Source organism: Cebus imitator, unplaced genomic scaffold, assembly GCF_001604975.1.
Source record: "Cebus imitator isolate Cc_AM_T3 unplaced genomic scaffold, Cebus_imitator-1.0 Scaffold39, whole genome shotgun sequence".
NCBI lineage: Eukaryota > Metazoa > Chordata > Mammalia > Primates > Cebidae > Cebus > Cebus imitator.
In genome coordinates this window covers 7,976,389-8,002,144 of record NW_016107354.1, presented here as the reverse complement: position 1 = coordinate 8,002,144, position 25,756 = coordinate 7,976,389, and the positions used below count along the sequence as shown (strand labels likewise).

Here is a 25,756-nt window from a genome sequence, read left to right as displayed (position 1 = left end):
TATCACCAAGCAAATTATCTAAGCAGAAGCATCTAGTGGGTATTTAAAGAATACAGAGTCTAGGCTGCCTCACACCTGTGGCTCACACCTGTAATCCCAACACTTTTGTAGGTGGAGATGGAGGATGGGTTAAGGTCAGGAGTTTGATGGCAGCCTGGGAAAATAGTGAGACTCCATCCATTTTTACAAAAAAATTATCAATTAGCTGGGCATGGTGGCATGCTCCTGTTGTCCTAACTACTTGGGAGGCTGAGGTGGGAGGATCACTTGAGCCCAGGAGTCTGAGGTTACAACGAGCTATAATTGCACCACTGCACTCTAGCCTGGCAACAGAGTGAGATGCTGTATAAAAAAAAAGCAGATTCCTAAGCCAGAATCTTGGAGGTCTTGATCGCAGTTAAGCATGTTGGGGGTGATCTTCAGGAATTGGTGTTTGAAAATCTCCCTGTTTGGAATGACTTGTGCAGATAAACGGTAAAACTGGAGAGAAGGAGGTAATGCATTTATCAGGGACTTCAAAGAGGACACATCATAGAGATTTGGGGGCGAAGAAAGAAGAAATGGTCGTGGGGAGCAAAGAGGACAAGGACCCCTCTTTCCCATTCTATTGTTTAGGAGGAATTGCAGGAGGCATACCCTGTGGGTAAAGATGAGAATAAAGTGAAATCAACATGGGAAAGGCAGGTTTCAGGTTTTTGTAACGGGAAGGAAATAAGTAGAGATAAAGGGGCATCCTCACTGCAGACCCTTCTTTCGAGGAGCTCACTGGAAGGCAGTAGGGAAGGGTGAGCAGAGTGTCGGCAGAGTTGAGGCTGATGTATAGAGAAATTAGTTGATGTGATGTGAAAGCAGGGAGATGAGAAGGGTAGAGGACGTGGTGGTTGAACGTGTTCGTCAGTGACAGCAGATTGGGATTCTTTATTGCTTTCAGGCACAGTGTGGGGTGCTGTGCTGCCGGGGGCTAATACTTATGAGCCAGTGGAACTACTCCCCAGAGGTCAAGTGGACTAAAATAAAAACAGTGGGGATGCTTTTCTGATCTTCTCCCAACAGTGCTGAAGTCCTGGAGAGAATGGAAGTTAGCAGAAGTCCTCGGGAGAAGGAAGGGAGAAGGGAGGAGGGGAGGGAAACACTCGCTAGTGAAAGTGGACAAGGAGTGCTCCCAACACATGCTTAATATGAAACACCTATAAACAAGAAACTAGTTTTAAGCTGACACACAGCATTCAGACTTGGAGGCCACAGGCCTAACAGGGCAGGTCTTCTACTTTTCGAGATCTCTACTTACTAGATCCAAGTGTTCTCCCTGGGAAAGGGCAATTTGTTTATGAATTCATCTTCTATACAGTCACAGCCAATTCCTTCTTTCTAACATGTATACCACGTCTCCTAGGCATGACTCTCTTTTACTCATTAAGAAAAAACTCTGCCTCCAAACTGCTTTCAGATGGAGAAGCTGCCGAGAAGATAAATGGCTCATTCAAGGACCAGAACCCAGGACACCATGACGCCATCCTTGGCCAGTGCTCTTTCTTCTTCACCTCCTTGCCTGCATCCCTTAACAAATGTTCTTTTCTGGGAACTTGGACACCTCTTGAAAAGATGAGGTATGGTTTACGGTAATTCCAGGTTGGATGATTTGGTTTGGGAGAATACTGTCGGTCACAGCAATCTCAGCTCCTGGCAGCAGAAACCTGAACTTTGTCCCCATTCAATTTTGCCATGCTTATCTCTAACAGAAAGTTCTGTTACAAAATACCAGAATACCTTTCCAGTAGAGGCTGTGACACTGAGTTCCCATCACAGATACTAAAACTCAGCCTCCTAGACCTGGAGGCAGTATGGCATACAAGTTAGGAGCCTAGCCCCGGCGTCAGACAGACCTGGTATGACCTTGCCTCTGCCATATACTGATATTGTGGAAGAGCATTTAATGATCTGGAGAAGTATAGACAATCTCTTAAGGGAAAGAGTGCAATAGAATATGATCCCATTTTTGTTCAAAGACATGTTCCCATGGTGAAACACAACGTAGAAAGCTGTGCATCAACTGGTATCTGTGTTTCGGTAGTGGGAACTATTTGTGTTATTCTAGGATTTCTTACAATGACATGCTCATTCATTTACTGATTCATCACCAGTCATTATCCATTCACTCATAGAATGCCTTCTATGCCGCAGATACTACCATATATATTGGGCATACAATGAGGGGAGATGGCGGCTAACCAGGTCTAGGCTGCACCTCCGTGAAAAAGAGACATAATTGGGGAAAAAATGATTACACATGTGTAGACAGAAAGCTTATACTTATAATAAATCAGTGAGATTCCAAAAAATTAATGGGAAAAATTATGTATACAAAAAGTATAATGAAAGAAAAGAGAAAGCAAGGGGTGTCACTAATCATTCTAAGATTGTTTCTCCCAAAGAACAATCCCCAGGTACTAACATCATTGCTTATTCCCATCCTGTCTTATTAAAATAAATAAAATCAGAGCTGGCTCAGCTGTCAAAAGGTCTTCTGCCACTTTACAGAAGTAAAGCCAGATCATGGACTATCGATTACTGGGAGAGCAGGAGAAGAGATTCCCTCTGGTTTCTTCCACTTAGCAAGTGAATCACCAGGAATGCAAAAGGACCAACTATTTAATTAAGGGGTGACTCCTAATTGTGTTTGCTGTGTGTCCCTCCTCAAAAAGCCCATACCCTCTCATAGAGAGAGAACCCTTTCCTCCTAGCGTGGAGTTTCCAAGTTGCATCTCTGGGCCCCAGAATTCAAACGTGTCTGCATTTAGTTCTGTGTCTCTTCCCCTATAGGTTGTTGGCTGAGGTTCACGCCTCTCTGAAGCCTGCTGGCCTCTAACTGATGAATGAATCAGGACTCATAGGGGGAGCGTGTTGGGATTTGGTCACCAGCCCACTGTCAGCAACAGCAAGAGCCACCCTCAGAGTCTGGAACTGGTGTTGCCAAAGGACAACAGAACTCTGCATTCTGTTAAGAAACATTTCACTTTGGCTGGGCGTGGTGGCTCATGCCTGCAATCCTACCACTTTGGGAGGCCAAGGTGGGTGGATCACGAGGTTAGGAGTTCAAGACTGGCTTGGCACACATAGGTGAAACCCTGTCTCTACTAGAAATACAAAAAATTAGCCATGCGTGGTGGCTGGCACCTGTAGTCCCAGCTACTCAGGAGGCTGAGACAGAAGAATCGCTTGAACCCAAGAGGTGGAGGTTGCAGTGAGCCGAGATTGCACCACTGGGCAACAGTGCAAGACTCTCTCAAAAAAAAATTTTTTTTACTTTATTCCTTTTCAAACATTTGCAAAGGGAGTAAGAGATTATAGACATCTCAAAACCCCAAATCCCTTATGGAGTTGCATAGTATTTATGAAACTAAGAATTCATTTGGAAAGGGGAAAATTGGTTTTAAAATTCCAATAATTCTTCTTAAGTTTTGCTTCAATTTCAAATGATTAATAAGTATGCCTTAGGAATCATAATTAAACCTTCTGTACCAGTTCGGCTATTCAAATATCTAAATCTTTAAACATGTATAGCAATTTTGAAAAATAGAGAAGTTTTTCAGTTGAGATGAACAATAAAATATTTTGTCAGAAAGACTCCTTTTCCATTTACATTCATTGGCAGGAAACTCCAGCACAGGAAATTTACTGCTTCTGATTGAACAACATCAAATTTGTAGATTTACCAGAAAGCCTGTCTCAATCTGATTAGTTAGCCAAACAGGGAGTCCTGTTTAGTTCTAAACATTTTGTAATTTCCTGGTTTCTCTGCATGTCCTGGCCTTGGCCCTGCTGTGCTCTGTCCCTGACCCATCTCTGGCCACCATGCTCCTCCACCAGCCTCTGCAGAGCTAGTCTGACCCTGCTCATATTCTCACGAGAGAGTGACCTGCGTGCCCCCTGCACCCCTCCATGACAATACAGCAGACCAAGAGCTCTCCCACCCTTCTCTGCCTGAGAACCGGGCACGTCCGCAGCTGGGCTGCCATTTTATCACATCACACTCTCATCCTCCCAATGTGGGGCTCCAGGACCAGCCTGGGGCAACAGAAAGTACTCCCCTTAATATTGCCCCCCCCCACCCGGCTCAGGAGCCAGCTGAGAGAAAGCATTGCCTAATTGGCTAGGCCAGCTGAGCAGGGTTTTCCTGTGCTGAGAACTCTCAGGATATCCAGACAGAGGGGTGGAAGGAGACTTCCAGACACACATGAGATGTGGCGGGGCTAGGCTGTCAGTTTTAAAGCTTAATGCTTTAGACATGAACTCACAGGGACTTCATGTCAGAGGTATCTGCCATGTGGCCCAGCAGGGCGCATCCTGAGGGAATGACCGGTACAGTCAGGAGCTGGCTGAAGAGCCACCCCGACTCCACACCGTCCAGCAGCTCAGGTGCTGCCATCGAGGGGCTCCCACTCTCAACTCTGCAGCCTCAGCCCCTCAATGCTGAGGAGCAGAGTAGGTCTCCTGCCCTGACAGCTGCCAAGGCACAGCAAAACTGTCTTGTTCCCTCTGGTTGCACAACTGGGATAAATGACCCAAGATGAAGAAACCACTGGCATCCAGGAACTTGTCTTAGACCCTTTTGTCGGGGAAATGACCTGCAGGGACTTTCCCCAGGGACCACATCCAGCTTTTCTTCCCTCCCATGAGCCCAGCAGGGAAGGCTCAGTATAAATAGCAGCCACCTCTCCCTGGCAGCAGGGACCAGCAGCTCGGCTCCAGCACAGATCAGGTGAGGAGTATGCCAAGGAGTGATTTTTTTTGAACTTTATGTTTTCTCTTTCCCAAAAAGATTATCATTTCCTTTAAAAAAAAAAAAAACAGTCATCCTGGGGCCTACGGCCAGACCATTCTGAAGGTGTCTTAGCTCCTCTGATCTAGGGAGGTAAGCAGGATCGGGCCTGGTAGTACTTGGATGAGGGACCACCTGGGAATCCCAGGTGCTAAAGGCTTTAAGAATGAAAAATAGTGATCCCGCTTTGTGTTTATCCTGTGTGAGCTCTGTGCTGGGCAGAGGGAACCCATGTTCCATGGGTTGTGGGGAATTACAGGCTGCTTGAGGGAGTCTGGTCATAACTGCTGCCTTCCTCCATCAATGCCACATTGGCATCCTCTTACACAGTCAGGGCTGATGGGTTCAGAACCGAGGGCTTCTGGCGCTGAGTGAGGTCCTGTTACAAGGTTTCCTAGATGAGCCACTAAGATTCTAATAAGAGCCAGTGGAAATAACGAGGCTCTCATTAGAATATAAATCCCAAGGGAAGGTGTGCCGGTCTTGTAGGCGACTGCCTGACCTCTCCTCTCATTTCAGCACCATGAAGCTTCTCACGGGCCTGGTTTTCTGCTCTTTGGTTCTGGGTGTCCACAGCTGGTTTTCATTCATTCGCGAGGCTTTTGGTGGTAAGTATTCAGAAGGTATGCAGTATTTCTGAAGAGAAACACCACCCTGGACCTGATAAAATGGGGAAATGACGCTTCCAGAAGGCTGCTTTTGAACCAGAGAGTTGCTAGTATCTGTGTTGCTAAGGCCTGCCAAGAGCTAGGGTTCGCTGGATTGCCCATCTCGGTCCTTCAGAGCTCCTAGAAATATCTCCTTTCCCCGTAGTGCAGGCTCTCAGGGTGTGTTCAGTGGATCCATCATGTTACAGAAGCCGCTGCAAGGTTTATCAAAAATGCATCTGCTGGGGCATAAGGGACAGGGAATCCAGTAACAACCCACATGCGGTATTTTCCTGCTTTCTTAAGGTTTAGCTGCTAAACAGATTAGAGGGTTGAGGATTATTGTCAGTCAGTTACTCAGACAAAAAACAATCATCCTTCCCAGGAGCAGCTGAGCTGTTTGTTTTGAGTACAAGATGCAAAATAAGGTCTGCAATTGGTTTAAAATAGCCCTCAGCACAAATCGCATAAGAGTTTCACTGAGGCTGTTGACACTTCTGTCTTCTTTCTCCTTCCTCCTTCAAGTTCCTAGTGGGATAATGTCCAGGGCCCTTTAGCCTTGCTCTGCCAGGGGCTCCCTTCCTGGTTTGTTCTGTTTCCTTTCCTTCCCCAGCCCTCTTGACAGGAGATGGGAACTGACGTGCAGCAAGCTCCCACAAGGACCAGAGCATTTTCACTTAATTTCAGAATGACTCTGTGAGGCGGGCACCTTCCCCTCTTTGAAGGTGAGAAAGCTGAGGCTTAGAGCAGCTGAGGCTGATGCCCAGGGACTTACAGCCAGTTAGCAGGTGGCAGAGTCAGGGTTTGAGCCCGGCTGTGGTTGAAGCCAGAGCTCTTGCCAGGTAGATGCCTCACCGATCACATCCCAGAGCTTGATGGTTATGAATCTCAGCCACTACTTGGAAGCACCTGAACTACTCATGCCTGCAACTCCCCAACAGAGTCTGCAGAAACTGTCCTGGGGTGTGACCTGTGCATTGGAACTTTCAGTTTCTCTCTGGGTGATTAGAAAGTACAGCTGAGGCTCACATCTGTAATTCCAACACTTTGGGAGGCCAAGATGGGTGAATCACTTGAGGTCACGAGTTCCTGAGCAGCCTGACCGAAATGGTGAAACCCTGTCTCTACTAAAAATACAAAAATTTAGCCAGGCATGGTGGCAGGCACGTGTAATCCCAGCTACTCAGGAGGCTGTGGTAGGAGAATCACCTGAACCCGGGAAGCAGAGGTTGCAGTGAACTGAGGTCGTGCCAGTGTGCTCCAACATGGGTGACAGCAAGAATTTGTCAAAAAAAAAAAAAAAGAAATAAAAAGAAGGTGCAGCCAAGGCTGAGCACCACTGCTCTACTGCTTCCTCAAGCCACCCACAGCATCAGTGCACTTATTGAGGGTCCGTTTAGGGACTTTTATGTTACCAACAGCCTCTGGAACTCAGGTCACAATACCGTGTGTTCCATTTGCAAGTACATATATGTTAGTAGGCAGGGCAGAAGTGCTCTGTGTCTGCCACCTTTCTCAGCATCAGTCTTTTATGTCACCACCTCATTCATGTGCACTCCTGGATCTTATCCTAAGCAGCTTCATCAGCGGACCTGGAGAAGCCAACTAGGATAAAGGAATGTGCTTCTCAACCCATGGTATCCAGGGCTGCTATGATCACAGGCTGAAAGCTTGAAGTCAACGGAAGATTGGTCCTTCTTTCATTCCTCTCTAAGGGGTTGTCAGAGTCTTTATGTTCTCCTGACGTCCCTTCTGCCTTTCCTTTCCTTTCCAGGGGCTCGGGACATGTGGAGAGCCTACTCTGACATGAGAGAGGCCAATTACATCGGCGCAGACAAATACTTCCACGCTCGGGGGAACTATGACGCTGCCCAAAGGGGACCTGGGGGTGCCTGGGCTGCAAGAGTGATCAGGTAACTGAGCTTCTGGGATACCAGGGCTGGGTGAGCAGAGCTTGCCTGTCTTGAGCTGTCAGGAGGAAGACAAGCTCCTTGTAGAGAAGTTAGAGGTTGCGGCCCCTCCTGCTCTTGCCCTCTCTCTGCCTCTGTGCTCAGTGCGAGGGTCTGAGTGGATGGTGGGAGTGAGTGATTCCTCACCCTCTGTCTCTGGGTGCTGTTCATCCAGCCTAGTGGTGCCCAGCCTGGCTGAGTGGGGCCGTGCCCAGGCAGGGTCAGTGTTTTTACCCCTCCTTCCTTGGCCTTTCTGAGCTCCTCCCAGAGCCCTGCCTTGCAGTGGGGAGAGTGGGAGGGTGAGCTGTCGCTCACCAGCCTGGTGATTAATCTCCTTCTGCGTGCCTGGACTACAGCGATGCCAGAGAAGATCTCCAGCAACTCTTTGGCCATGGCGCGGAGGACTCGCTGGCTGACCAGGCTGCCAACGAATGGGGCCGGAGTGGCAAAGACCCTAATCACTTCCGACCTGAAGGCCTGCCGGAGAAATACTGAGCTTCCTCTTCACTCTGCCCTCAGGAGACCTGGCTGTGAGCCCCCCAGGGCAGGGATACAGAGTCATTGAGCTCCGTGTCCACAGAAGCTGGGATATGGCACACAATAAGCATCTAATAAATGCTTAAGTGGTTGAATCTGTTGAAACAGTGCGTTCTTTTGTTATGTACTTCCCGTTTGGTACAAAGGGGAAATCATTGCACACCCACGTAAAGGAAGAGCCTAGGCCTGTTGTTTAAATGTGAGGAGACATCTTTAGTGGTCACAGCATAGACACCTGCATCAACCCCTCCCCAAATCAGACCTCCTTCCTCTAGACCCCTGTGGTTACATTGTTGCTATTTCCAGTCCCTTCTTTGTCTAGGCTCCTCATTCCCAGTCAATTATTCCTTGTTCCTTCTCTTTCCTCTTTCCCTCACACCTTGCCCAACCTGGTCTTCATTCCTGGAGGCAGGGGACACAGACGACTGGATTGTGAAATCCTGCCCCAGTGTCTGCCACCTCAATTTTCCTTTCATTTCTCAGCAACACCTACAAATCCATGTGTTAACGAATTTCTGCTCTTTCCATCTAAAAAATCCCTCCAATGCCGTTCTGCTCCACTCTATTTTCATTGTCTTCTTTCACGTCTAAATATGTAATGCGACTCCTTTTATGAATGTTTTCTCACAGTTTCTGGACCTTAACTAGATCAAAATTGTGGAAGCGGCAGCAGTGATGAGAGAGCTAGATAGAGAAGAACCGTTTTATCAGTCAGGGTCCCTTCGGGAGACGGCATCAGGCGGTAATTTGAAAAGGGAAATTTTAATATAAGGAGTTATTAATGGATAAGAGCATTAACTACTAAGAGTACAGAAAACAAGAAGTATAAATTTGAGATTGGGCCCCTCACAAGATTGAGATCTAGATCTTGTTGGAAAATATGTATCCCATTGGATGGCAGATAGTTTACTGGGTACTTCAAGCCAAAGCTAACAAATAAGAGCTCCACTGAGGTATTAATGAAACTTGGTAGGAAGCCGCCCAGGGTGTAGCTTAATTCTGAGAATGCAGCTAGAGTTCCTGAAACTCATTTGGGAAGCTGGCTGGATGGGGGCAGGAGGTAGGAAGTTACTAAACCCCCTGGGAAGCCAGCTGTGGAAGTGGCAATGCTCTGGACTGAACTGTATCTTCCCAAAATTTATATGTTGAAGCCCCAACTCACAGCATGGCTGTAGTATTTTGTCACAGCAGCCCAAGCTGATTAAGATAAGTGGGCTTCTGGTGAACATCATGGACGTCCTCCTGAGGTGCCACAGAAATGGTCAGGAAACTGCCTTGGCATTGGGATGCCACTCAGATCTCTGGGGTGAGTGCCACTGGGTGTCCTACACAGAAGAGCACCACAGGAGCTGAAAGGAAGCAAAGCACACAAGATTAGGAAACGATGTCTTCATCTCCTGCTTGTTCCTCTAGCACCCTCTATGGGTGAAGATTAACATCATGCCCAACTGGCAAAGGAAAAATGTTAAGAGGGTCAACTCCAGCATCACACATAGGGCAAAGAGGGGTGGGGTGGAGCTTAAATAAATAAACCAACAACTGGCATACCCCTTTTCTGTGAAAAAGGAATTCAGGAGGACTCCTAAAGTGAGAAGAGTAGTTATAAAATTATATTTACAGAGGAAACACAAGTGTATTTGTTAAGGAGGAACATAATGTATGGATATAAAGTATAACTATTTATAAGAGAACTTTCTCATACATTTCCCATCAAAAGACACTAATGGGAGTGTAGGTATAGGAGGTATAGGAGGTTTGAGTCTGAGCCTCCAAGATGTGTCAATGCCAAAACAAGGCAAGGGCAAGACAAATAAGATGAAGGAGAGAGGGGTGGAAGATTGGCTCAGGGGAGCAGGCTCGATGCACTGCTGAGATCAGGGTTCAGTCTAGTAAAGTCTGAATTGATCCCAAGTTGTAAAGAAAGACTGTAATGCTATTGGATGTTTACGATTAGATTTCCATCACGAGTACTGAAGTTGCAGATTCTGGGGGGAAGGAGAAGGAGAAAGGGAGGATAAGAAAGAATGGCTTTCAAAGTCAAATAAAGCAAGCTTTCAAAGTCTTGGTAGATATACAAAATTTGTAATCAGTATACTATTACTAGAAATAATACCCTGAAGCAAGACTCGGATACAGAAGTTCATTCATCCATCTTTAAAGAACCAAATCATTCCTTTTCTTGAAATCCATAATTTGACAAAAAATTTAATTCGATATAATCCATAGGTTCAGAGAAAAAACAGTTAAAAAAAAAGGGAACAATTTTTTTTTAAAATCAAAATTTTATCCAAGAAAAAAGGTGCTTGGTTTACCCAGGAATTTATTAGTTTGTAAAGTCACAACTAATCCCTATGCTCTGACACACCCAAATACCTTTTATTAATTACTTGGTTTTCTTCAGTAAGAATTAACATGCTTCTCTCTGTTAGAAAAGTTTGAGAAAGGAACACTGAATTGCTCTATGTTATCGGTGTGTTTTGTTTTTTGAGACAGGGTCTTATTCTTTTGTCTAGGCTGAAGTGCCATGGAGTGATCAGTTTGTGTCAGTTAGTTACATTGATAGATTGCATAGTGGTGAAATCTGGCTTCTTAGTGTAACAAACACCTGAATAGTGTTCATTGCACCTGTTCTCAACCCTTGGCCTCCTTCCACCCTCCATCTTTCTGAGTCTCCAGTGTCTATTATTCCACTCTCTATGTTCATGTGTACACATTATTTAGCTCCCATTTATAAGTGAGAAAATGTGATATTTGACTTTCTGTTATTTCACTTAAGATATGGCCTCTAGTTCTATCTATGTTGCAGCAAAAGACATAATTTTATTCTTTTTCAATGGCTGAATAGTATTTCATAGTGTATATATGTGTGTATGTACACCCCCACACACACATTTTCTTTACTCAATTATTTATTGGTAGACACTTAGGTTAATTCCATATCTTTGCTACTGTGAATAGTGTTGTGGTAAATACACGCATTCAGGTATATTTTTAAAATAATGATCTATTTTCCTTTGGGTAGGTACCCAGTAGTGGGATTGCTGAATCAAATGGTAGCTCTGTTTTTAGTTCTCTGGGCAATCCCCATACCGCTTTCCACAGAGGGTGTACCTAGGAAAGCATGGTGTTCCAGAATCCCCGATGGAGCTATTGATTAGTAGTATCCAGCAGTTGAGGAGTTCATCTTTGGCTTAGCAACATGGAGTCACTGACGATCTCATGAAGGTGGTTGCAGGGGAAGGTCTGGAGAACTAACTGGAGCAGTGATAACAGAGAATGGCAGGTGGTGTGACAGGACTTCAGGACACCCCAGACATCAACCAAAACACTGCAGACAAGAAGACAGTTAAAACGGGTGGAATGGCAATCCATTAGTATGTAAATAATCAGCAGCATTTCTGGATACAAAAACTAGCAGTTAGAAGAAATAATAGAAAATAAACGCCAACTACTTCTGAAAAAAAGTAATGAGGGCAATTAATACATTGAATAAAGCCTCAATAAGTACAACAGTGTAGTACTGACTTACATGTAGAAAAAAACCTGATGAGTGGAACAAAAACCTCAGAATTAGATATAAGTACATATGAAAATTTTGTATATGATAAAGGTTGTATGTTAATGTAGTAAGTAAAAGATGGACTATTCAACAAATGGGATTGGTACAGCGGGGTGACCATCTAAAATAACATAAAGTTGAAAACGTACTGTATATATTATGGTAGGACAAATTCCAAATATGCTAAATATTTATATGAAATAATGAAAAAAAATAATATTAATATTGTCTAGTGAATCCATGTAAAATTATTTTATAACTCAAAGTAGGGAAAGCTGCAACAACATGGATGGAACTGGAGGTCATTATGCTAAGTGAAATCATTCAGGAACAGAAAGACAAACATCACATGTTCTCACTTATTTGTGGGATTTAAAAATCAAAACAACTGAATTCATGCAGATGGAGAACAGAATGATGGTTACCAGAGGCTGGGAAGGGTGGTGGGGAGGGGTGGGTAAGGGGAGGTGAGGATGGTTAATGAATACAAAAAAAATAGAATGAATAAGATCTAGTGCTTGATGGCACAACAGGGGGACTATAGTCAATAACAGTTTAGTTGTACATTGTAAAATAACCAAAAGAGCAAAATTGGATTTGTTTGTAACATAAAGGATAAATGCTTGAAGGGATGGATAATCAATTTTCCATGATGTGATTATTATGCATTGCATGCCTGTACCAAAATGTCTCATGTACCCCGTAAATATATGTACCTGCTATGTACCCATGAAAAATTTTTGAAAAGGAATGAAATAAAAACATTTAAGTTTAAGAAAACCACAAAAAACAAAGTAGAGAAAGCTCTTCAAACTATACTGTGAAATTGAGAAGACAACAAAGAAAAGATTAATAAAGACAGGAACATAAAGAATTTCCTTTGGCAGAACACAAGCCATCATAATCAAAAGATAAGCTGGAAAAATATTTGTAACTCATGTCATAGATAACATACTCATTTTCCCTATATATAAAAAGTTCCTGTAAAGTGATAAATAAAAACACAATAAACCAGTAAAAAAATGATTACTTTGATATAAAAGTATGAATTCACAACTCTTAGAAAATAGAAATGGCGGCCGGGCGCGGTGGCTCAAGCCTGTAATCCCAGCACTTTGGGAGGCCGAGGCGGGTGGATCACGAGGTCAAGAGATCGAGACCATCCTGGTCAACATGGTGAAACCCCGTCTCTACTAAAACTACAAAACATTAGCTGGGCATGGTGGCGCGTGCCTGTAGTCCCAGCTACTCAGGAGGCTGAGGCAGGAGAATTGCTTGAACCCAGGAGGCGGAGGTTGCAGTGAGCCGAGATTGCGCCATTGCACTCCAGCGTGGGTAACATGAGTGAAACTCCGTCTCAAAAAAAAAAAAAAAAAAAAAATTTATAAAATCTAGGGCTAGGCATGGTGGCTTAAGCCTGTAATCCCAGCACTTTGGGAGACTGAGGTGGGCAGATCACTTGAGGTCAGGAGATCGAGACTAGCCTGGCCAACATGGCAAAACCCCGTCTCTACTAAAAATACAAAAATTAGCAGGGTATGGTGGTGTGTGCCTATAATCCCAGCTACTCAGGAGGCTGAGGCAGGGGAATCACTTGAACCCTGGAGGTGGAGGTTGTAGTGAGCTCAGATCACGCCACTGCACACCAGCCTGGGGGACAGAGTGAGACTCTGCCTCAAACAAACAAACGAAAAATTTATAAAATCTGATACTTTTTCACCATGGAGTTTCTCATGTAGGAATTTATCCTAGATATATATTTGTACATGTGCAAGAGACATATGTACAAGGTTAATAAATGCATCATTATTTGCAATATCAAAAGGTTAATAACTGTCAACACAGTCATCAATATTTTATAAATTATAGTCCGTCCATACAATGGAGTACAGTGTAGCTGTAAAAAAAAAAGCAACAAGCCTGATATGAAAAGATCTTCAATAATAGTAAGTTTAAAAGAAAGTGCAGAATCATACATATTTGTATGAAAAAAGAGATTTTATGCCTGGAAGACCTTCACACCCTTGATCTTCTGGCTTTATTCCCGTCCTTCTATTCTCCCAGAATCATTACCTCACCCCATGACTGGTACGGCCAAGTCTTGCTTGTTCTGTGTCCTTACATTCTTTAGGGGGAAGCCACAAGAGACAAGCAAACATCTCCTTTGCTAATAATATTGATCACTTCCTAGAGCACAATATCCATGTGCAATTTTTTGGGAAGATCTCTTACCAAATGGGTAAGAATGAAGAGCCACAAAGAGAAGAAAGTGAAGAAAGACCCCTGTCTTCCCACACTGGATTTTGCAAATATAACTCATTTCTGTAATACAGGAAACTAAGAGGAAAAAAATGGCAATTAAGAAAAAGTGACTGAAAACTAATACTTTGATGACCCAATTTGGAAAACTACTTCTGGATAAGGAAACACTATTACCCAATGTGCTAATATTAAAATGCCCAAACAATTGAGCAAAAAGGACTTTGGCAAGGCAGGTTGTGGGATTTAAAAGCTTTCTCCCATTAATGCCAAAGCCAGCAGAGATATCAACTATAGTTCCATGGCTGGAAGGTACGAGCAGCTCTGCTTTTACTGATTTCAGCTGGAGAAAGGTCCACAGGTGAGGTTTCTTCCAAGGACTAATTTCTCTTATTTGACTCTTTTGAGATCCTTTTCTCACATAATTGGCAGATTTCAATTGGAGAGAAATTGTGTTTTCCACCTCATTATGGGGTCAGTGCTGTGGAGAGAAGGAACTTAGGAAATGCTTCTTGATTGACTTTAGTCTGCTTTATTGGGTGACAAATTGGCCACAGGCCAAATAACACGTTGGAACCTTCTTATTCTTTCCAGAGATCTGGGCTGAGAATTAAGGGTTTATGCCTCTTCTTAAAACCTGTTTCAATCTTTCACAAAGTTTTGATTCTAATATAAACAAATGGAAATGGGGAATTAGTCTTTCAAATTCAGCCCTTTGGCTGGCATAGTGGCTCATGCCTATAATCCCAGCACTTTGGGAGGCTGAGATGGGAAGATTGCTTGAGGCCAGGAGTTCGAGACTAGCCTGGGCTGAACATAGCGAGACCTTGTCTCTACAAAAAAAAAAAAAAATTTAGCTGGGTGTGATGGTGCATATTTGTAGTCCTAGCTACTCAGGAGGCTGAGATGGGAGGATCACTTGAGCCCAGAAAGTTGAGGCTGCAGTGAGCCTTAATTATACCAGTGCACTTTAGCCTGGGCAACAGAAAAAAGAAAGAAACGAAGAAAGAAAGAAAAAGAAGGAAGGAAGGGAAGGGAGGGATGAAAGAAGGAAGGAAAGAGAAACAAAAGAAAAGAAAGAAAATAGAAAAAAAAAAAGGAATTCAGTCCTCAAAACATAGATCCGTGGGTTTTTTTAAATGATTTTCTGCCACTCTCTCTTTCTCTTCAGCACAATGAGGCTTTTCACAGGAATTGTTTTCTGCTCCTTGGTCATGGGAGTCAGCAGTGAAGGCTGGTATTCATTTTTCAAGGAGGCTGTCCAAGGTAAGAACTCTGGAGGGTGGACGGCATATCCCCAGGATTCACTCTGAGCAGGAGCCACACACTCACTGGATGTGAGTGGTCCTTAGAGAAGCCACACAGGGGTCAAAGGAGGAGCGTGGTTTTCTGTATCTGTTTCTTCTTCTAGGCTGGTCTGATTTATCACCCTCCCTTGGGGTTTCCAGACTGCAGGTTAAAGGTGTTTTGGGCCCAGCCTGTACTGTTGGTGTGGTGTGCAGTAGGATAAAGACTTCCAGAGGGCGATCTCCTACTGTGGAAATTTACAGATGACAGATTTCTCAGGGCATGATGTTTATTCAGCTCAGCCACCTCTGGGAACGCACTGAGTTCACAATTATACTCCAAGATTCATACATGCCTAGGAGACAGTAGAAGAATAGTGCTTGCACAGAGAAACCCCATCCTGTATCCAAGCAAATGGCCAATGCTTGGGATGCAGAGTTCATGAAAATTAAGCCCTAACTCCTACCCATAAAATAAAAAGAGCAAATTCCTACTGATTAGCCACAGGAGGGCTGATATAGGGCTAGGAAATGGACTTCTGCAATTCTGGATGGGAAATTAATCTTTTTTTTTTTTTTTTTTCCTGAGACAGAGTCTTGCTCTGTCACCAGGCTGGAGTGCAGTAGCATGATCTTGGCTCACTGCAACCTCTGCCTCCTGGGTTCAAGCGATTCTCCTGCCTCAGCCTCCTGAGTAGCTGGGACTACAGGTGTGTGCCACCACACACAGCTTATTTTTGTATTTTTAGTAGAGACGGGTTTTCACCATGTTGGCCAGAATGGTCTCAACCTCTTGACCTTGTGATCTGCTGGCCTCGGCTTCCCAAAGTGTTGGGATTACAGGGGTGAGCCACCGTGCCCGGTCAGGAAATGAATCTTATTGTCTAGTTGTTAAAATAGGAAAATTCTGTTGTCAGGTTTTGCAATACTTCGAACTTCATGTGCTGTTATTAATTTTGTAGTTAAATTTTCTATAATTTTTCAATTGAAATTTTACAAATTTTCATTTGTTTCTGCATTTTGTGCTTTGAAAATGATATTCTCTAAACAACAGTTTTTAAGGAGTTTTGGTAGCAGGCACTAAGTTTTTCTGCACATAGTAGAAAATATCTTTTTCCTTAGGTCAGTGTATTTCAGAATTTGTTGTATGGCCCACCAGCATTTAAATCGGCCGGTGTGTTTGTTTAAAAAGTATATTCCTGAGCCTCTTCTCATAGTTACTGAGTCAGAATCTTAGAAGTGAAGTGGGACTAGGAATAGTATTTGAAAAACTCCCCAGGTTACTTTAATCACAATGCCAATGAGAACAACTCTGTTGAGTTTTTCTGTCACCTCGTGACAGAATCTGTCAGCTGCTTGGAGAAAACTCTCGCTAATCAATCTGGAAAACATAGAAGAACACAGAGCATGCATCAGATAAAGAACGGTCATTATGCCATGCCAGAGATAAACTACTTGACAAAATTACAGACACAAAAGAATACATGAAATTAGTGAGAAATATCCCATAGAACACAGTACATAATAATTAAAACTATTCATCATAGCTTTTCTTTTTTCCAAGTGAGTTGTTTTAAAGAAGTCCGAAACATGTAAACCACAGCAGGACTCAAAAATATTTATTGATTGAACAACATAGGTGCTGATAGACACTTTCTATAGCTCTTCCTGGCTTAGACCTGCTTCGAACATCTATTTTTCCACTAATCTCTTTAAAAACTAAAATAATGGCCAGGTGCAGTGGCTCAAGCCTGTAATCCCAGCACTTTGGGAGGCCGAGGCGGGCGGATCACGAGGGCAAGAGATCAAGACCATGGTGAAACTCCGTCTCTACTAAAAAAAAAAATACAAAAATTAGCTGGGTGTGGTGGCACGCGCCTGTGGTCCCATCTACTCAGGAGGCTGAGGCCGGAGAATTGCTTGAACCCAGGAAGTGGAGGTTGCAGTGAGCCAAGATCGCGCCACTGCACTCCAGCCTGGTGTCTGGCAACAGAGCGAGACTCTGTCTCAAAAAAACAAAACAAACAAACAAAAAAACACTAAAATTATGTATAACTTACATATATCGTATACTGCATAGCTTGATGATCTTTTACACATACACACATCCATGTTACACCCTCAGATCAAGATGCCAAACATTTCCTGCACCCTGGAAGGGTCTCTCATGCCCTCTTCCAGTTAACAACCCTCACCAAAGGTAATTGCTATTCTTATCATTATTGATTAGCTTCCCTGTCTTTGATCTTTGAATAAAAAAATCGTACAGTGTATTTTGTATCTGGTTTTGTTTCACTCAACATTATGACATATTAATACACATAACAGCATTTGCCATGCGCATTAATATTTTGTTCTTTTTCATTGCTGCATAGTATTCCATTGTATACTGATATCACCATTTATCTAGCCTACATTATTGGATAGTTAGACATTTTTAGTTTTGGGCTGTTATGGATAAACCTGCAGTAAATATTGGTGTACATGTACTTTGGTGTACCTAAGGCCTCGTTTCTGCTGTGGTTATATATTCAGGAATGGAAGTGTAGAGTCATAAGCTATATGTCAATTTAGCTTTCGTAGATACTAGCAAACAGTTTCTCAAAATTGTACCAATTTATACTTCCATGAACAATTATGAGAGCTGGGCATAATGGTCCACGCTTATAATCCCAGCACTTTGGGAGGCTAAAGCAGGAGGATCACTTGAGGCCAAGAGTTTGAGACCAGCCTTAACAACATAGTGAGACCCCATCTCCACACACACAAAAAAATCAGCTGGGTGTGTTATCAGGCACCTGTGGTCCCAGCTACTCAGGAGGCTGAAGTAGGAGGATCATTGAGCCCAGGAGGTCGAGGCTGCAGTGAGCCATGATCACACCACTGCACTCCAGCCTGGGTGACAGAGGGAGACCTTGACTAAAGAAAACAAAAACAAAACCCAAAACAATTATGAGAGTTCCAGCTGTTCCACATCCTCGCTCACAATTGATATTGTCATTTAAAAAAACTGTTGTCATTCTATTGGGTGTATAGCGGTATCTTACTCCTTCACTAATAGGAACAGGAATCCACCTTGCATCAAGTATTCCAATATGCTAGGCATTTTATGTATGTGCCCTCATTTTATCTTCTCATTCAGTCCACCAGGGAGGTGGTCTGCCTGTCCCGGTCCTCTGAAGCTCTCTCAGGTCATTCCACTCACCACATACTGCCCATGCCCTCAGCTTTCCTGTGCCATCTATATCCATAACAGATTTATTCAAGTCTGAGTTGTCCTCGCGGAGCTGGTGAGGATGTACTTTTCTTATGGGCCATAGCAGATGTGCAACCCCCTCCTCTTCTCACCACGTCCCTTGTATAGTCCCTGTAGCTTACATCTGTAGTACCATTCTTCATTGTGACATTCCTCACATGACCGTGCCCTCTCTGTACACAGCACACACAGACCCATGTAAGGTGTAGCCCAGGGCATGACAGCTGCCAACCAATTCAATCCAATGTAATCCATGGAAAGCACCTTCCTTACAGTTACTCAGGGAAGTTGTTCACAGGAAGGAATGTTTATCTCCGCGTATGATTTCAAAAGATTATTTTGTCAAGGCTCAAAATTTGGAAATCAGTGGAAAATGTCCATTTCTCCACTTCTCCTGTATGTCACCAGGTTCATTTTTGTCATTTTCTTTTCTTTCCAGGGGCTGGAGACTTGTGCAAAGCCTATTGGAACTTGATGGCATCTAATCACCAAAATTCAAACAGATATTTCTATGCTCGGGGAAACTATGACGCTGCCCAAAGAGGACCCGGGGGTGTCTGGGCTGCCAAAGTGATCAGGTAACAGACTCCTGGGGATTCCAGTGAGAGGCCAGCAGAGCCGATTTGGCTTGAGAGGCAGGAGAACCCGTGGCTCTTTCTCCTCCTCCACACACTCCTGGGGTATGAGTGGCCGGCAGAGCCAGAGCAAGGCTGGTGAGGACACGTCTCCTCTCACCCCCAAAGGGAAAGTAAGAACTGAGGAGAGGTCTCAAAAGCACGCTGTTGTAGGGGCCTGGTGCAGGGGGCTCACACCTGTAATTCCAGCACTTTGGGAGGTCAAGGTGGGAGGATCACTTGGGTTCAGGAGTTCAAGAGCCACCTGGGCAACATAGCAAGACCTTTATCTCTACAGAAAATAAAAGAAATTAGCCAGACATTGTGGCATGCGCTTGTAGTCCCAGCTACTCGGGAGGCTAAAGTGGGAGATACCTTGAGCCCAGGAGATCGAGGCTGCAGTGACCCATGATCGAGTCACTGCACTCCAGCTTGGGCAGCAGAACGAGACCCTGTCTCAGAAAAAAAAAAAAGCCCTCTGTTGCAGAGTGCAGAAAGTATCAGCTGACTTAGGCCTTTGCCCATGAGGATTGATAGTTTTCTTCCCCCTTTCTTGACTTTTCCAGGCTCCTTTCAGTCATTCCTTGGGTGGGAGGAGAGGAGAGAGTTAGCAGGTGGAGCGATCTCAGCTGAGTCAAGAGATTAATCTCCTGTCTCCTTTCTTTGGGTTGCAGCCGTTTCAGACACTATCTTCAGGGATTTGTAAACTACTATGTATCTGGAAACAGCCGCAGTGCATTGGAAGACTTGCAGTCCAACCAGAAAGCTGAGGAATGGGGCCGGAGTGGCAAAGACCCTGATCACTTCAGATCTGATGGCATGCGTAAGAAATACTGAGCTTCCTGCTCCTCTGCACTCAGGGAACTGGGCTGTGAGTCACACACTTCTGCCCCAAGACAGGGACACAGAGTCACTGAGCTTTGTGTCCCCAGGAACTGGTATAGGACGCCTAGAGGTGATCAATAAATGTTTGTCAAATTGAATTTGTTGATGGAAACTGGGAACATTGAGGCAGACTTTCTGGGAAGAATGGCCATCTGAGGCCATGTTGAAGACAAACAGCACGATAGCGGATGAGCCTGCGATGAGGGGGCCCCAAAACTCCCAACTGGCCTGTAACTATGCAGACTCCTCACATGACCCAAGCCAAGCTTCTCTGGTCATTTTTGGCCCCAGCTTCTCCTCCTGAGTAAGCCTAAGCCAGCAAAGCACTGACCGTCATGCTGGGCTTCTGAGTGGCCGGAGTCACGGCTTTGGCACAGCTCTGTGCAGCCTTCCATCAGTCTGCTCTGCAGCACAGATTGGAGGTCTACCCCCACATCCGCACTTCTTCTTCCTGGCCTCACAGTTTATTTTGTTGCAGCTTCCAGGCCTCGCTGTGTACAGACTTTATTCTACACAATTCATTGCACTCTTTCCACTCTCTGTCTCCAGGCCTTGTCCCCGAGTGACCTCTTTCCGTATCAAGAAGGTACACTGTGGGCTGGGTGCGGTGGCTCACACCTGTAATCCCAGCACTTTGGGAGGCTGAGGCAGGAGGATCGCTTGAGCCCAGGAGTTCAAGACCAGCCGAGGCAACATAGTAAAACCTTATCTTTACTAAAAACCAAAAATATTAGTCAGGGGTGGTGGTGTGTGCCAGTATTCCTAGCTACTCGGGAGGCTGAGGCTAGAGGACTGCTTGAGTTTGGAAGGTCAAGGCTGCAGTGAGCTATTATCACTCCATTGCTTTCCAGCCTGTGTGACCGAGTGAGACCCTGTCTCAATAAAAGGAAGATATGTGCCTGTAGCTGCAGCTACTCAGGAGGCGAAGGCAGGAGAATCACTTGAACCCAGGAGGTGGAGTTTGCAGTGAGCCAAGATCACGCCAGTGTACTCCAGCCTGGGTGACAGAGTGAGACTCTGTCTTAAAAAAAAAAAGAAGATGAAGAAAAAAAGAAGTTACATTGCTTAGGGAAGCCTAATCCTAGGAGTTCTATCCTAGAAACTGCCATATTTGACTCTGGTTTTTTCCTTTTTTTTTTGAGACAGAGTCTTTCTCTGTTGCCCAGACTGGAGTGCAGTGGCATGATCTCAGCTCACTGCAGCCTCTGCCTCCTGGGTTCAAGCAATTATTGCACCTAAGCCTCTGGAGTAGCTGAGACCACAGGTGCTCGCCACCAAGCCTGGCTAATTTTTGTATTTTTCGTAGATATGGGGTTTCACTATGTTGGCCAGGCTGGTCTCAATTTTTAATTTGTCCCACTCATTTTACCTAAGGAATGACTCTCACATTGATTTTCCTTATCTTTATTCTCATTAGCTTTTTTCTTTTTTTGAGACAGAGTCTCCTTCTGTTGCGCAGGCTGTAGTTCAATGGCACCATCTTGGCTCACTGCAACCTCCACCACCCAGTTCAAGTGATTCTCTCACCTCAGCCTCCCGAGTAGCTGGGATTACAGGCATGGGACAACACGCCTATTTTTGTGTTTTTAGTAGGGATGGGTTTCACCATGTTGGCCAGGTTGGTCTTGAACTCATGACCTCAAGCAATCCATCTACCTTGGCCGGCCAAAGTTTTGGGATTACAGGCCTGAGCCACTGCACCTGGCCAGCATCTCATTGGCTTTTAGTTCAGATAAAATTCTACTTCATGTCCTAAAAGGGAAGTGAGATATGTAGATAGACAACACAATTTAATAAGAGCCTCAACAGAATCACATACTGGTGGCAGTCCAAATTCTGCTGGGGCATGGGGAGTCAGCAAATAGTAATTAGAATAGCTGCCATTTTTAATTGCAGTTTGCAAACTGTGCCCTATACTTTACATGGTTTATCTGATTTAAGCTGCAGAGAAGGCTTTGACGTTCTCAGTTGGATAAACTGAGGTTTAGAGGTATATGCTTAGGACCTTCTCCAAGGTCACACATGTAACAGGTACAGAGGCAGGACTGTAGGCTAGTTTGTCTGACTCCAGAACCTGGGATACACTGAACAAGGCCGAGAGCTTCAGCAGTAGAGACTCGCCTCTCCTCCTGGATCTCCAGCACTTGGTTTAAATGGCCAGGCAAGCCCTTATGCTTGGGGAAATGCCTGACTTGTTTGAGGACAGGCACCATATCTTGTTCGTCATTGCATGCATAATACCTAGCAAGGTCCAGGCACTCAGTAGTTGCTTTCTGAATTAGATTACCATAATGAAAACCTATATTTCAACCCACAATACTCTTCACTCTTGCACATTTTCTTCTTCCTCTTACTAAGTCAAACTTGTTGAAAGTATTAGCCATTTACACACCTTCTGATTCTTCACTTCTGATTTTATGTTAACCCACTCCAGCCTGGTCTCTGTCCCCATGACTCCAACAAAATAACTTTGTCACTATTGACCTCCATGCTGCCAAAAACAATGAACATCTCTCGCTTTTCGTATCAGTAGCCCTGTGATCAAGAGTCAGTGCAGTTGCTCTCCCCGTCCTTCCTGATATATTTGGTCTCTTGGCTTCATAATACCACTCCTTCTTCATCAACTGTTAAGTAGCGGAATATTACCCTCTACCTCAATTCTCCTTTATTTCCTTAGCTGGGCCTTTCTTATCTCCCCAAATTCTGTGTTCTTCAGCCTTGGCTCTGGGCCCCCATTCTTTGTTTCTCTATGCTCTCTTTCATAGGTCTAAATAGTACTTCTATGTGGATGGCTATTAAAGTTATATCTCCACCTGCAAACCTCATTTCTGAGCTCCATGCTTGTATATCCAACTGGCTACTTGGCATATCTACATATCTGGCTTCCAGATATCTCAAACTTAATGTGTCCCAAAATGAATTTGAGTTTTTCCACCAGAACTCTTCACACTCCAGGCTTCTCCATTTCAGTTAATGGCACGACCATTCTCTGTTCCTCACACTGGATAGGGGAATGTGTTGATGCTTCCCTTCACTTTACCCCCATATCCAACCTACTGGCCAGTCTGGTGATTCTACTTCCAAACATCAACTTCCTCTCATTTACACCTCCAGGCTCCTGGCCACATCATTTCTCATCTGAGGTACTGTGATAGCCATCTAACTAGTCTCCCCTTTTTCATACTTTGCCCTCTCCTTCAGGTGACCATATAATTTATCATCCAAACCGAGTCACTTTCAAGAATGAAAAGGGGCATTATCGATAATTGTACCACTGTTGGGGGAAGCAGCAATGGAAGAAGGGTTTACAGTGTGCCTACACAAACTGGTTATAAGTAATGCATAAAAGAAATCAGGAACAATAAACTGCAGAAGGCTGAAGGAGACCTTCCTGGCCTCTCTATGCCAGCATGTTCCCAGGTGCAGAGTGTCCTAAGCTCTGATATTCTAAACATAGCCCCCGAGGACAGAGTGAGACGCCGTCTCAAAATAGCAACAACACAAAAACCTGATCCTCTGCAGTGTACTGTGTTGCCAGATGATTTTGCACAATTGTAGGTGAATGTAAGTGTTGTAAGAAGTTTAAGGTAGGCTAGGCTAAGCTATGATGTTTGGTAGGTTAAGTGCATTAGATGCATTTTTCACCTATAATATTTTCAATTTAGGATGGGCTATCTGTAAATAATCTCATTTGTAAGTCAATCGTATCATATCTCCCCTATGCTTAAAATCCTTCAGAGAATTCCTGTCTCCCTTAGGTAAAATCCACACCCTTAATCTTGGCCTACAAGGTGCTGTGTGATCTCTCCCTGGCCACCCACCAGCATCGCCACCTGCCATACCTTCCCAAGTTCTCCACACTGGCCTTCTCTCTGTCCCACCAACAAGCCAGCCTCTTGTTTGCCACAGGGCCTTTGCACATGACATTTCATCTGCCCAGGACCCTCCTCTCCTTGCTGCTCACATGGCTGTCTCTTTCTTACCTTGCGAGCCTCTCTTGAAATCCCTCTTTCTTGCGTGAGAGGACTTACCTGGCTGGTTCTCTATGAATATTCTTTACTTCTTAATCAGTTTTTTTTTTTGTTTGTTTGAGACAGAGTCTCACTCCATCACCAGGCGCCAGGCTAGAGTGCAATGGCGCGATCTTGGCTCACTGCAACCTCCGCCTCTTGGGTTCAAGCAATTCTCCTGTCTCAGCCTCCTGAGTAGCTGGGACTACAGGAGCGCGCCACCACGCCCAGCTAATTTTTTTGTATTTTTAGTAGAGATGGGGTTTCACCATGTTGGCCAGGATGGTCTTGATCTCTTGACCTCAAGATCCGCCCGCCTCAGCCTCCCAAAGTGCTGGGATTACAGGTGTGAGCCACTGCGCCTGGTCAATCAGTTTTTAATATGTGGGATTATTTTATTGATATCTTGGCTTATTCTTTTTTGTTTGGATTTTCTTTTGGTCCATCTTTCTCCCTAGATTATAAAATAGGTCAGAGAAGTGATCACTTTTGTCTTGTTCACTCCTAAATATCCAGTACCAATGAAAGTGCTTGGCATATGATGGGACTTCGACAAATGCTTATTGAATGAATGAAGGAGTATTGAATGAATTTATTAATTTGCTAATAAAAGAAAAGCTTCATTTTTGAGGGAGGTCAGTCTAGTTTTAGGGGACAGGAAGGTGCTAATGAAGAGGGAGATACTGGAGACAAAGAAAGAGTGAATGACAGCTGCACCAAAGTCAAGTGGAAGCAAAGGAGATGGGATCAAACCCATAGGTGATAAGTGAACCCCAAAAGAGTAGAAACAGCTCTTGCTCTGAGAAAGGAAGGGGAGAAGGATGGGGTCAGGGAAGGCAGAAGATTTTGAGATGGAGGACAAGGGGTTCTAGGGAGTCAAGTTGTATTTGTGTATTAGTCAGTTTTCACGCTGCTATAAAGAACTACCTGGGACTGGGTAATTCATGAAGAAAAGAGGTTTAATTGACTCACAGTTCTGCAGGCTGTGCACAAAGCATGGCTAGCGGGCCTCAGGAAACTTACAATCATGGTGGAAGGTGAAGGGAAAGCAAGCACCTTCTTCACATGGAGGCAGGGGGTGGAGAGAGAAAGAAAGAGAGGGAGAGGGAGAGGGAGAGGGAAAGGTAAGGAGAGAGAAAGAGAGAGAGAGAGAGGGAGAGAGTGTGTGTGTGTGAGAGAGAGAAGGGATAGTACACTTTAAACCATCAATCTTGCGAGAAGTCACTCACTATTATAAGAAAAGCATGGGGGAAAAATCCATCCTTGTGAGCCAATCACCTCCCACCAGGTCCCTCTCCCAACATTAAGGATTACAATTCAACATGAGACTAGGCTGGGACACAGAGCCAAGCCATACCAACTTGCTTTTGTTGTGCACTACTGCTCCCAGGATTCATGACATTGCACTGTTTTGTCCACTCAGTTTGCTTGTCTGTCTGTAGGGCAAGTATGTAAGACATGAAAAGCAAAAATCATGTCTGTTTTATTGTATATCATTATTGTATCCACAGCACCTATTATAGCTCCTGGCACGTAGTAGATGCTCAATAAACAGGTCATTGAAATAAGTAAATGAAGTGGAGGAGAAATGCTCTTTACAAGTTGACAAGTCTGGGAGGTGGGTCCAAACCTGCCTCATGGAGGGTAATAGTGATGTGATGCTGCCATCCTAGTCTCTCCCAGGTCTCAGAGTCATTACTGAGAAATGTTCTAGATATTTTAGTTTGACCAGAGGGCTGGGTGGAAGGGCATGGAAACGTGTGGAGCTTACAACTAAAGCTACCCGTTATTATATACAGATTAAAAACGACGTCGTTCTTCGAGTAATGGCATTCACAGCAACCTGGATGGGATTGGAGACCATTATTCTAAGTGAAGTGACTCAGGAATGGAAAATCACATATCGTATGTTCTCACTCATAAGTGGGAGCTAAG

General features: G+C 44.3%; 2 protein-coding genes across 5 annotated transcripts; both read left to right on the top strand.

The window, feature by feature from the left end:
- Positions 1 to 4,672: 4,672 nt before the first annotated feature.
- LOC108302273 (serum amyloid A-1 protein) lies at positions 4,673 to 8,052 on the top strand. 3 transcript variants are annotated; one of them, XM_017525849.2, is made up of 4 exons: positions 4,673 to 4,759; positions 5,339 to 5,427; positions 7,241 to 7,379; positions 7,772 to 8,052. In XM_017525849.2, the coding sequence occupies exons 2-4, from the start codon at positions 5,343 to 5,345 to the stop codon at positions 7,908 to 7,910; spliced, it is 363 nt and encodes a 120-aa protein (XP_017381338.1). In that variant the 5' UTR covers positions 4,673 to 4,759; positions 5,339 to 5,342; the 3' UTR covers positions 7,911 to 8,052. The 3 variants fall into 3 exon arrangements, with proteins under 3 accessions (XP_017381338.1, XP_037593461.1, XP_017381339.1); XM_017525850.2 differs by having other exon boundaries at positions 4,702 to 4,912; XM_037737533.1 differs by lacking the exon at positions 5,339 to 5,427 and having other exon boundaries at positions 4,688 to 4,759.
- Positions 8,053 to 13,825: 5,773 nt separating this feature from the next.
- LOC108302271 (serum amyloid A-4 protein-like) lies at positions 13,826 to 19,909 on the top strand. 2 transcript variants are annotated; one of them, XM_017525845.2, is made up of 4 exons: positions 13,826 to 14,082; positions 14,942 to 15,036; positions 18,752 to 18,890; positions 19,601 to 19,909. In XM_017525845.2, exons 1-4 carry the CDS (start codon positions 14,072 to 14,074, stop codon positions 19,761 to 19,763), a joined length of 408 nt encoding a protein of 135 aa, XP_017381334.1. In that variant the 5' UTR covers positions 13,826 to 14,071; the 3' UTR covers positions 19,764 to 19,909. The 2 variants fall into 2 exon arrangements, with proteins under 2 accessions (XP_017381334.1, XP_017381333.1); XM_017525844.2 differs by having other exon boundaries at positions 13,843 to 14,131.
- The last annotated feature ends 5,847 nt before the right edge of the window (positions 19,910 to 25,756 follow it).

Bases quoted from the DNA above. Each gene is read 5' to 3' on its own strand.
- LOC108302273 (XM_017525849.2), top strand. From the start codon at position 5,343: ATGAAGCTTCTCACGGGCCTGGTTTTCTGCTCTTTGGTTCTGGGTGTC. The intron at 5,428-7,240 runs GTAAGTATTCAG...TTTCCTTTCCAG, and splicing joins CATTCGCGAGGCTTTTGGTG to GGGCTCGGGACATGTGGAGA. The intron at 7,380-7,771 runs GTAACTGAGCTT...CCTGGACTACAG, and splicing joins TGGGCTGCAAGAGTGATCAG to CGATGCCAGAGAAGATCTCC.
- LOC108302271 (XM_017525844.2), top strand. From the start codon at position 14,037: ATGCCAAAGCCAGCAGAGATATCAACTATAGTTCCATGGCTGGAAGGT. The intron at 14,132-14,941 runs GTGAGGTTTCTT...CTTTCTCTTCAG, and splicing joins AGCTGGAGAAAGGTCCACAG to CACAATGAGGCTTTTCACAG. The intron at 15,037-18,751 runs GTAAGAACTCTG...TTTTCTTTCCAG, and splicing joins TTTCAAGGAGGCTGTCCAAG to GGGCTGGAGACTTGTGCAAA.